The sequence below is a fragment of the Poecilia latipinna genome, unplaced genomic scaffold (assembly GCF_001443285.1).
Source record: "Poecilia latipinna isolate Pla-1442-1.1 unplaced genomic scaffold, P_latipinna-1.0 Scaffold69, whole genome shotgun sequence".
Classification (NCBI taxonomy): Eukaryota; Metazoa; Chordata; class Actinopteri; order Cyprinodontiformes; family Poeciliidae; genus Poecilia; species Poecilia latipinna.
In genome coordinates this window covers 188,273-200,200 of record NW_015112685.1, presented here as the reverse complement: position 1 = coordinate 200,200, position 11,928 = coordinate 188,273, and the positions used below count along the sequence as shown (strand labels likewise).

Sequence of the window (11,928 nt, the reverse complement as noted above, 5' to 3'; positions counted from 1 at the left end):
AATTTACCCTTTGAATAATAATGAAACAAGAACGTCCAACATCTTTTTTTTTTTTTTTTTCATGAGTTCTAACAATAATGTGACAAATAAACAGGATTTGAGTTTTGCTTGTCCACTTAAGCTGTTCCTTTTTTTTTTTTTTTTTTTTTTTTTTTTTTTCCTTGGCTGCTCTAAACGCTGCCTGTGCAGCTGCAGAGCATTACCTCAGCAGCAGCAACTACATGGACTCAATCTCTTCAGTAACCGGCAGCAACGGCTGCAACCTGAATTCATCCCTGAAAGGCTCCGACCTGCCTGAGCTCTTCAGCAAGCTGGGCTTAGGGAAGTACACCGACGTCTTCCAGCAGCAGGAGGTAGAGAGCTTCTCTTGTTTCATCGTTTCACGTTTTATTAAAATCGTTTCTATGCTTTGTCAAGGCTTCGACCCAGCCAAATGTCTGCGATTTTAGGAATTAAAATGCTGAGCAATGATGTTCTTATCATGTGGTGACTTACTTATTTGCACCAGAATTTGAACATTTTATCTGCTTTTTGTTTTTGTAGATTTAATTTTTATTCTACTTTTCAGTTGGTTTGAACACCGTCATACAAACTCATGCAGCAACAAACTCCACTCAAAGTGGTGAATGAAAAGTACGGCTGTACAGTGGAAATTTAAACTTGAACTGTAAATATAGCTATGTCTAGGAAAGAGGATTCCCTCATTACACTTTATTGTATATTTGCTGATGGCTGGATTTCCCAAATTCTTGAGGATCAGGACTAAAGTTGATGAAATATATAGAATAACACAAAAGAAAAATCAAGAAGAAATGCGAGTGAAGAGGTTTACCACATTTTGCATTATTTGTCTCTGCCAGATCCCTGTCAAATATATATATATATACCAAGAATATGCTGGTCAAATAAGAGGTTAAAAATATATTGTTATATATATATAATTTTATCTTTTGCTAATGGTTCCTTTTTTTTTTTGTAGATTGACCTCCAGACATTCTTGACTCTAACAGACCAGGACCTGAAGGAACTAGGAATCACCACCTTTGGTGCTCGCAGGAAAATGCTACTTGCCATTTCGGGTGTGTATGAAGAAACTTTGCATATAAATACTGACGTCTCCTTGAAGCTAAAATGTTAGTCTAGAGATGTTTCATCTTTTTCTTGGTTCTCATCCTGAAAATCTGCCGATTGGGTCCACGTGCTGCACAGAGCGCCGGCGATGCCGAGGCCGACGGGAAGCACGTGAGGAGGCGTAAATTAGGAGGGGAGGGGTGGAGCAGGAGGGCGGTGCTAGGAGGGCGACCTGCCGGGTCGGGCGATGAACCCATAATAACTTCTTGGGTTTCATCTGATGCTAGCTGGAGCCTGATCCTGTTAGCTAAACCTGCTGAAGATTGCCTAGACTAATTGTTTTTTGTTCACGTTTCCCGTTATTTCCCCCAAACAAGCCTAAGTGGATTTATACTCCTTCATCTAACGTGAATGTGGTTTGTGTCACACCTCATTACTGACATCATATTTTGGAGGTGGTAACAGCCGGAGCTGTTGCTGCATGTGGGAGCTGGAGCTTCCTGTCAAGGGGATTTTTGTCCAAAGGTTTCATCCACAAACTTCAGAGTGGATCCAGGGTGAGGCAGTGAGGGGAAATATGGAGACCTGATCTGATTATTAATGATGCCGTTTTCCAAAGGCTAGAGTGCCAAGTAATGGTCAGCTTTCATCTCCGCTGACCATGTCTAGGCCTTTAAAACAAAAATATGCACGGTTCTGTCTGCCTTATCCTTTTGGTATTTTCCTTCTTATAAAGAGTTTAAACTTCCTGTTCCCCTGCCAGCAAAAAAGAGCTGCTGCAGCAAGCTGCCTGTCTCCAGGAATCAAAGTGGAGGTTGATGCTGGCAGCAGCCGAACTCTCCTATCATATGAACAAGTCGTGGATGCCATCGTGCCGTTTTTGCATAATTTTATTTTATTTTTTTTATTTGAACATAAAACCAGATGACCGCAAAGACGGCTTTTGTTGATCCGAGCAAGTCTGTGGTGATTCGAATCTTATTTTCTTGTCACTGTTGATCGGCGGAGGCCAGGGGAAAAAATTGTCAACAAACTTCTCTGGCTGTGTTTATTTCTGCGCTTTGATTCGCAGTAGAGGGGGGAGGTAAGGGGGGGGAGAGAACGTCCGCGATAGGAATCGAGCCTTTTTATCGCCTCTGCTTCTGTTGAAAGTTTGTGGTTCTTCTTTTTTTTCTGTCTTGGAATCCGCAGAACTAAACAAGAACCGAAGGAAGCTTTTTGAGCCACCCATCAGGTCCTCCTTCCTGGAGGGGGGAGCCAGCGGCCGACTCTCCCGCCAGTTTCACGCCGAAGTGGCCAGCGTCAGCGGACGGTGGTAGGCCTCATCTGGAAACCGTCCACAAAGACCAGCCGCCTGTGCTCTTTTTTTTTTTCTTTCTTTCTTGTTCTTTTCATTGGTGCCCAAGTTTCTGCGGTTGTGTACTCCCCCACTCCCCTTGTTTTTTTGTTTTTTTTTTTATAAAGTGTTGCATTATTATGCAGTAAAAAAAAAAAAGAAGAAGTTATTTTTATAAAAAGCCATAGTTGTACCTTAAGTGCCAACTAAAGATAAGGGATGTTTCAGTGTTAGCTCCTTCCAGAGCATTTCTATTGAAGGGTGACGTTGTGGTTCTGAAGAAGGGTACTGTCCAGTATTTCTCACCGCGTTTTGTATCAAAGGAACAGGCAGAATGATTAGTACAATCCTTTTACAGATTGATACTACCTGCATTCGTGTTATGCGATTGTATCAGTGACATGCACTTTATTACTAGATTTTTGCCTGTGAGAGCCTTACTCCTTACAATGAAGGAATATTAACTATACTTTTTTTTTTTTATTGAATGAAAGCACAGATGCATTTTGTACCAAAAAAAAAAATAATAATAATAACTAAAAGGAAGCACTTAGCCAATGAGATTAGGGCTCCACCAAATAAAGTAGGTCACCACACCGGAGCAGTGACTCGACCAACTTTAAAGGACTAGCAAAGGATTTGAGAAGTGAGGTTCTGTTAAGAAGCTATAAGCAGTTACAATATGACCTTGAGTAGATCATTTTTTTAAATAATTGCAGATGTTTGATCCTAGCTGAAGCTAACTATAAACCGGATTTCTTACACTTTAGAAAACATGGAAGTTTTACTGTCGTCACGTTTCCATTGGACACCTTGTTGCACAGAAACCAAAAAGTGTTTGTTACACAGGAAATGAAGACCGGAGGTGGCGCGCCATTAATAATCTTCCTTCGCAAACATTTGCTGAGAATGGAGCATGTAAAGCATTTAAGCTTATAGTAACTGTCTGATGTAAAAGTAAGGCAACTGTTAAAATTGTGTTTATGTTAATCTCTCGCCTTTTATTTAAGACAACTACGCTTAAATAAACTATATGTTCCTCTCTCGGTATACGTTTCACATAGGAAGATTACCGGTGGCACACCACCTCCAATCCTTCATCACCTGTGTGAAACATGTGTATAAATATACCACCCAACGCAGACGAAGCGTTTATAAAGAGGCGTTCTCAGAAACGGCTGTGATGGTTTTGAGTCCGGATTTGTTTTCCATCATTTCACATCTGTTTTTTCTTTGGCTTCTTTCAGGCTATCGAGATTTATACCGGATGATATTTCTGTCTTTCGCAAGTAAAATATTAACCGCTTATAACTTTTTTTCTTTATTACAACCTCACGTCAAAGATCCTGACCTATCTCTTTAAACAAAAAAAACAACCCAAAGGAAATACCTGTGGCCTTTTACCATTGGCTGTCTTCAGCGTGTCAGTAGAATGATATTCCTCTTTGTCTGTGTATATCTAGACGAAGCAAAACTCAATCTTTTGTACTCTTACCGCATTATGATTTCATGTTTAGTTTTATTACTATTTTAGGCGAATGAGTGGAATGTTTATTGTTAATCAGTTTACATATGTATTTTTATATGTTCATGGTGAGTTTCTATGATTTTATTTTTTGTCTTTATTTTTTAATTTTTTGGCATTTATTGCATTTTTTACTTGTTTCTGCCCCCTAAATCTGTGGAGCCATGATATGGCTGTGCCATAACACAGCAGCAGAAAAGTGAGGTCAGGCTAAGCCTTGAAAGAGTCCTCTTTCTGATCGTGTCAGCAGTCGCTTTTCTCCATTTTTTGTTTTTTTTTGTTTTTTTTGTTTTTGTTTTTTTTGCTCATAGTGCATATTTCATCCATTATTTGTCAGCTCCATGTGCTTTAAATCATGACTATATTGCTTGTATCCGGAATGTGAGATGCTGTGCCAAGACTTGCTTGCCATTTTTTTTCTTTCTTTTCTTTTTTTTTTTTTTTTTAATTTAGAGAAAGCAAAAACCTCATAACAGAGCAAAGCTGTGTGTTTGTAGAGATAAGTGCCAATGTACATAAGTCGTTTTCAGCAGGGAGATATTTTGTTAATAACACTAATATTTTTGGTCTGACCTTCCTCGTCCAGATAGATCATGCATCACTCAAAAAGTCAATAGGACTGGTCTAGTGTTAGACTTCATGCTAGACACAAATATGGAGAAATAAATTTGCTAAAAGGGCTGAGATTTAAGAGAAAAACAAACAAAAATCCGGATTTTTCTATTATCGGCGGAGTCAATCTTATATCCAACAAACCTAGTTAAGCAGTCTTCAGTGAAGTAACAAGATTATGCATGCACTGATGTTTATCATCAGAGTCTTTGCCGGTTCTGTATTCCTGTAATATTTTCAGGAATGTGTTTTGAAGAGGAGAAACGTCTTTTCCCGGCAGTTCATTAACTCGGATTGGTGAAATATTATTTTATTTTCTGTGATGTTCTTAAAATATCTCTGACTTAATCCAGACACCATTTCCCAGCGTCCGGAGCATGTTCAAGTGCAATTAAATGGCTTGTTGTAAAAGTTCTTGTTTATATTTGCAGTACATTAATTGTAAAACGGAAGAATGAGAACTGTATTGGTTTAATTGAGAGTAGAATGTATAAAATCCCTCAGACATATCTATCTGAATTCAATTTAGATGGAAAGAACCAGCGATCCATCCGTGACCAAAACGAAACTAAGGGACTCGATCAGTTATTCACGCTTTTAGATTCAAGCCTGTTTTCTGTTTACTTTTCAACTCTCGTCACATCTGATTTCAGCCGTTTTCACTGAGTAATATTCTGACATGGTTGCTAATGCAGACCAGCCACAGTAGGTTGTTGTTTTTCTGTTTGTTTGTTTGTTTGTTTGCTTGTTGTCGTTTCATTCGAGTCTTACGAAGTGATGAAGAGATAAAATTAGAGTGCGCTTCTGTATTCCGAGAGGAAAACCCGGGAGGGCAGATTCGCCTCGACTCATCATGGTACGTACATCTGAGCTGTCGCGGCGCTGCGACTCGTCTTCCTGCTCCGGCGGACATTTGTTTTGTCTCCTCTCGTAGCTCAGAGGAGCGTCAAGGGTCAGCGTCTCATCAAGTGAGTGTTGTTTAGAGAACTGTTGATTCATGTTCCTGCAGCTTGAATGCAAATCAGCAAAAAAAAAAACATCAAAAAAAAAAAATCAATAAGTACAAGTTCATCACCAGCTTGTCAAGTCTTTCCCCTTGTTAGTGTTTTCTCAATTATGTCTAAGACTTGTTGTATTGTTCTTCGCAAAGGGATGTATTTGAATGAATCTTTGTACTGCAGTCAAATGGTACATTTATAGTAAATGTAAACCACTACAGGAATTATGTATTATGTATTTCTTTTTTTCTTCTTATACATCTGTTTTTGTTTTTTTGTTTTTTTCTTGGTCCGAGAAAAGGTACAATTCTTTTCAATGTTCCTGGAAAGAAATGGCGTGTAAAACATTTCCATGAGGCCGAAGCTCTGTTCATGTGCCATCTGTTGATGCTGATGTTATTCTAACTGTACGGTAGCAAAGACACAAGCAGAAATCATCCAGCGGGAAAAAAAAAATGTTCAAAGATTCCAATAATATGAAGGAAATAAATTTATGGAAAAAAAAATCAGAATTGGACTGCTGTTTTCTGTAAAGGTTTTACCTGAAAACGTAATTATTAATCATCCCATGCTCAGTACAGGTTTAGGTCAGTTTTTAATAGTTGAACTTCTAACACCACCTTACATTTTCAAGGTTTAGAGTCCTGTTACTGACCAAACAAAAAAAACAAAAAAAAAAGGGAAATGTCTTCAGTAGATCATGTAGCTATATGGTCTCCACAATATATATTTGTGTTAATGACTCATTAAAATTAAAAGTCTGTTCGATGTAAAGAAATCGCAGGTTTGTTCCTTCTTTCATAATTTTTCTTTTGCAAAAATAATACATTTTCAAATGCAGTTCTCCAAAAAGAAACCTCCAGAGGGCAGTGTTATCACTTAAAAAGAAATCTGGAACAGCACTGAAAAAAAAAATAAAAAAATAGTCGCTCACATTTTACCGTCTGGATTTGTATTTCTAAAAGTGAAATATTTGATATTTTCTCATGAGAGTCGTATTTCCTGCAGTGCATTGTAATGACAGTAAATAATCGTGTGATTTTTTACAGTTAAATGGGAGTGTGTTTTTGAGTTTAAATATATATATATGGTAATTAAAATGTGTTCGTAATTGTGATCCACAGGGCAACCTTGTCATGGCAGCAGATTATTGTTCAGATGGCGTGGAGAGAGGGAGAGTTTGTGTCCCATCCAGGCCCTCTGCAGAAACAGGTGGTGCCTCTGGACTCTGTTCTGTGGGCAGCCACTGAGTCACCCGCTTTCTCCTCCCCCCTCATTAATTTAAGCAGGTGCTGGGCCGAGGGGAGGAAAAACGCAGACCGCCCTCGTGTTTGTGTAACACCAACGGGATGTAAATACTGGTCTGTTACAGCGGAGAAGCCCAGGGTCAACGCGTGGGAGGCGCGCTAAGAAAACACTCATTATGGTGTCTTCGCCAATTCTGTATGCGGTAAACAGATAAAAAAGCTATACCAGGTTTAAATATAGGTTGTTTATGCATATAACACAACCCAGATGAGTTTCTTAAGCACACATTTTACCCAACGAAATATGTTTTGTTTAATATGCAGGAGAAAAACTGTTTAATCAAAGATGAAATCTCTAATAGTCCCTCTCAAGGCAGAAACATAAACTGGCAATCAATCTGAGAGCCCTGCATGACTAATTCTAATTTCACGTTCTATTGTGAGAGGCAGAGAGTGAACGACAGCTAAATTACAGAGAAGTGTGGTTTTTTTGTTATTATTAAGATGTCCTTATTTAAAGTCCTACAAAGTCTTAACGACATCACAGATTGCTCTCATGGGCAGCTTCCCTCTGCAGGGAAGGTGTAAATGACAGGAGCTGTGACTTGGACACCAGCTCTTCGTCCCTGGCTTCTTTCCACTGGATAATATGCTCACCGTCTGTTCCACATCTTTTGTTTCCCTAATGAGCATCTTTGCAAGCCATGTAAAGAGGTGTCGAGGTTATTTACTGTCAGACGTTCAACTTCTCAACATGCGTTTGTTTCTCGTGAATATGTTTAATTGCACATCCAAATCAGCAGCTCTGCAAATCAAACCGTAGACGAATTGTTGATCCATGTTGTAGCAAAAGGAAAGACCCAGAAGCACTTTATTTTAAGGGTCGTGCATAAACATGACTTAACACCCGTCATGGACATTAAGGAGTTTTCATGAATGTTTACAACTGTTGCCATGAAGTGTCATTCGGTAAATAATGTCCCTTTCATTGCAAAGTTGACTCTTAATGTAAGTTTTAATGCAACTTTGCATAAAAATGTAATTATTTACCAAATAATCCTAAGTTAGTACTTTTAATGCATCTTTTAATGCATATATGCATTAAAAGTGTCAGTATTACCAATAAACCACTTCATGACAGCAGTCATAAACATTTTTAAAGACGCCTTCATATTCATGACAGGTGTTGTGTCATGTTTATAACAGTGTAATATCAGTTTTATGCCAAACTAAAAGAGCTGTAACTGAATCATGTGATTCTAGCTTGTAGAAGCAAGTTAAGCCGTATTACCTTGAAGTAGTCATTTTCAGTATGACTTGATTTGTCTTTCACATTATTGTGGAATATCTCGGCCCTTTGAAGCACTGATCATGTTTGAGGATTGGAGATATTCGCCTCAGCCTTCTTAAGGTCCTACAACAGCATTTCAGTCAAGTAGGGGAGTCTGGGTCGGATCGTCTTTCCTGCATTAAAAACAACACAAGGGGGAAGGAGTAAACCTATAGAAGCATAACCTGGTGTAATTAATTTCTAGGTTTTTATAATAATGCTGGACCAAATGGGTTTTTTTTTGTTGTTGTTGTTGTTTTCATCTGCTTCTTGCTTCAGCTTCACTTTACTTTCTCAAAAGACTCTCTGCACCAAACATTATTATTTCACTGAATGTCAAGCAATTCCTCCAGGCTCTTACGACGTTGTGCACCCAATTAAATGTCTTTCCCTAATAACCTTTGCGGCTCTGCTTTTAATTCTTCTCCGCTGATTAAAATGAGTGGCCCACCACTTGTTCCGAGGACGCGGGTACCCGGCCGCGTTTCATTTGAGTCCCGCACGGAGCGCAGATAAACCGGAATGTCACCGGAGAGCCAACGGCGCGCATCAATGTCATCAATCAAGCGACGGCCGAGCTCGGTCTGCACACTGCAGATCAATGACACGCTTCATTTGGTGCCCCATAAATGCCAGACAAATGTGTTTGTCTCATTGAACCCTGGAGACGTTGTGTTATTGTCTGCCAGTGAAAAATGCTGCGCCCTGTGCGCCGTGCATTGCCTCTTATCCCATTTCCTGTTTCACAACAGATATGTAGCGACTGCACTGTGTATGTGGAAGCACAGGTGATGACCCCCCCGCCCCCCCAAACAAAAAAAAAATCCAAAATAAAGGTAAAAGACTTAAATGATCCATCTTAGCAGTAATAATCAATTAAGATTAGATTAATTGACACTTGGTATGGATTCCCAAATACCATTTCACTTTGCAAAAGCAAACTTTATTTTGGCATCGACATATTACGGTGGTAGCTGGAACAGTTTTTTTGGGATTATCCAAGAATGTATGGAATTAGTTCAGATCTTATTTTGCAATAATAAGACCCTAACCCCAACCCTAACCCTATCTGCTATGTGGTATTTGTGTTATTTATTTTTGAGGAAGTAATTGCCTTATTCGTTTTGTCTGAATTAGAAATCAGTAACCTTTTGGAGAATCGATTCTTAATCCAGTTACACCATCCACTGAATCCCTGCATTAACTCTCTGAAAAAGGATAGATTTTATGTCCATGCTGATAGTCTATAAGACGATAAATGAACCTAAATCAATTTTTTAAATCGTTACTGAGGTGTGAACCATATAGATATGTGATCAGAGTATCGTTTACTCCATTAACTGCAGCTTCTCCATGAAGGTTGATTATTTTATGAATTCATTATTTACATGTGTTAGCTGGCTTTGATTCCTACTATTATTTTCAGTCCAGTGCTTGTTTTCATTTTATTTTTTTGCTACCTGTCCCCTTGTTTTCTGTTAGTGGAGTTTGATTTACCTTGTGTAAAAACAGTGCGATACAAATCACCCTGCTTCTAGATTAAAATACACATCTCTGGGTTGCTCTTTTAAATGTATTTTACTATTTGGCCTAAAATCTTTCTGCACCTTTCTCCCTGCTAATAGTCCATCTGTCTGACAGTATTACCATCATGTGGCCTTTAGGCACAGCAGAGTGAACAAATCAGAGAGGACAGCCAAAACACAGCCTGCTGTGAGACAAAAAGAAGATCCATAGCAGCAGAAAAGGAAGGGGGGAAAAAGTTAAATGGTCATTTTTGAGGCGAAATAAACTCAGAAAATGTGCGAGAAAAGATCGAGCTTGGTAAGGAAGGAGGAGAAGGAGTTGGAATTGGCCTGGTGTGAGTTACGCAGGACGCGGAGTGGCTCTCCTTCCTCCTGCAGGTTCCTCCTGCAGGAGGAACCTGCAGCTCCTACTGGAAACACTGATGTTAACACAGGATGACTCTCGCTGGAGGGAGTACGGGTGGGTGGAGAGAGAGCGGCGCTGACAGGAAGGATGGATGGAGGCGGGATGGGAAAGAATCCTCTAGAATCGGACAGTATTATCCTCATACCCTGCTGCTCCTGAACAAAAAAAAAAAAAAAAAAAACAACAGCAGGCACTCAAAAATAATAAGTAATAAGTACTTATTGCAAAGTAATAAGTAACAAGAAGACTGAGGCAGAGTAAAGAGAAGAAAAAAAAGATTTATTCTGCTTTGTCTGAATCTACTGTGAACTAAAGCAGCATCTCCCCCCTCAGATAAAGACGGCTGTGTGTTTGATGGGATCTTCTGCCTGCCACTGACCTTCACTTTTAATGAGTTTCATTTCCCAGGCAGGAAATTTGAGCCAGATGCAGCAATGCCCAGATGAAATCTGAGCGAGGCTGCATCTGAATGCCACAGTGATTAGGAGCTTACCGGGAGTTTAATTCACCTGCCCAACATAACCCCGATTTTTTTTTTTGTTTTGTTTGTAGGGCTTAATCCTCGAAGCCCTATGAAAACGCTCACCAGCTACTTTACCGTGGACCGAGTGGAAACGAGGAATTGGTACAAGGCTTCATTTTCCCTCTGTTAAGTTACTTAAGATGACGATGCCGTCTTAACGAGCCCCATCAGCTGAGATGAAGTGCCTGACCTCCTAAAAACCAGTCCCCATGCATTTCATCGTGCTGCAGCTCCCTCGTTGAGGCCACAGCTGCAGAATGCGTTGTCTGTGGAATAGATAATCGCCTTGTGTGACACAGGGAGAAGCCATAATAAATAGAAAGTGACAATGCATCACTGTGGTGTTCCTCTGTAGTGCATAGAAGCAAAATCACTTTAGGGAATGTGTGGACAACACTGACTCTAGCATGATCAGCATTTTTTTTTTTTTTTTGAGTGGTGAAACGATGAGCCAAGGCCAAGGCGCCTGAAGCCCGTTTAACCGCAAAATGTGGGGCAGTTGACCTTTTATGTCTTAAGAAGTCTCTCTTCCTGTGGATAACCTGAGTAGACGCCCAACTGAGACCATTACAGTGCCTTGAACTGTAGTTTAAATTGACGTACAACCTACAGACGACGTTCTAGTCAACCACCTGCAGAACTATCGTCTGACCGTGACAGTTGGCAGCCGGTCGATAGGGGGCGCTAAGGTGCCACCCTCCCTTACGTGAAAGGGGAGGACGGCTTATAAAGGCGACCTATTAAGACTTTTAAATATTGTATTAGCGAGTTTTCCTTTATAGCGTGTGCCTAAAAATTACAACTTTTCCACAAACTGACTTTCTTTTAATGAGCTTTCCTCGTCAGACTCTTGTCAATTCTTTTCTGGGGCGAAGCTGATGGCGGCCGAGAAGAAGAGAAGCTAAGTAGCCAATCGTGTGTTGTTGCTATGGTAGAATAATAAACATTTGACCAATCAGCATCTCTGAATTCAATGTCTTTATGCCGCTTAACAGGAAAGTTTTGCGTCGCCATGGTGATAAAGTTGATAGCGGTGACAACGGCAGTTGAATTCTCCACTTTGAATGACAGAGCAGCGCTTCCCAGATGGCTGGCAACACTCTCTCTATGGCCCTGGATGGTAAGCTACGGTTTCTGTTCCTCTACGCGTTTTGTTAGTTTTTAGCTACTGTACTGTTTGGTTGTTTACTTTTTCTGTTTCAGCTGCTGTCATTTATTCTATGCTGATAATCAGTTATGAATGTTACTCGTTTATCTGATGAACCACAGCAATGCTAACCAAAGCACTTTGCTCTGGCTATCAAAATGCTAATGCTGCTCTGAATAAATGTTGCTAAGATTTCTGAAAAAAAAA

General features: G+C 39.8%; 2 protein-coding genes across 2 annotated transcripts in view; both read left to right on the top strand.

Moving 5' to 3' along the window:
- Positions 1–5,597, top strand: part of bicc1a (BicC family RNA binding protein 1a) — a 76,185-nt gene extending 70,588 nt beyond the window's left edge. Inside the window, exons 19-21 of the mRNA XM_015014462.1 lie at positions 190–353; positions 980–1,079; positions 2,263–5,597. Coding sequence (XP_014869948.1) covers positions 190–353; positions 980–1,079; positions 2,263–2,390 — 392 coding nt within the window. The 3' untranslated portion in view covers positions 2,391–5,597. The remainder of the gene's footprint in view (positions 1–189; positions 354–979; positions 1,080–2,262) is intronic.
- A 5,987-nt stretch (positions 5,598–11,584) lies between these two features.
- The window catches only part of phyhiplb (phytanoyl-CoA 2-hydroxylase interacting protein-like b), a 24,133-nt gene continuing 23,789 nt past the window's right edge, over positions 11,585–11,928 (top strand). Inside the window, exon 1 of the mRNA XM_015014451.1 lies at positions 11,585–11,694. Coding sequence (XP_014869937.1) covers positions 11,661–11,694 — 34 coding nt within the window. The 5' untranslated portion in view covers positions 11,585–11,660. The remainder of the gene's footprint in view (positions 11,695–11,928) is intronic.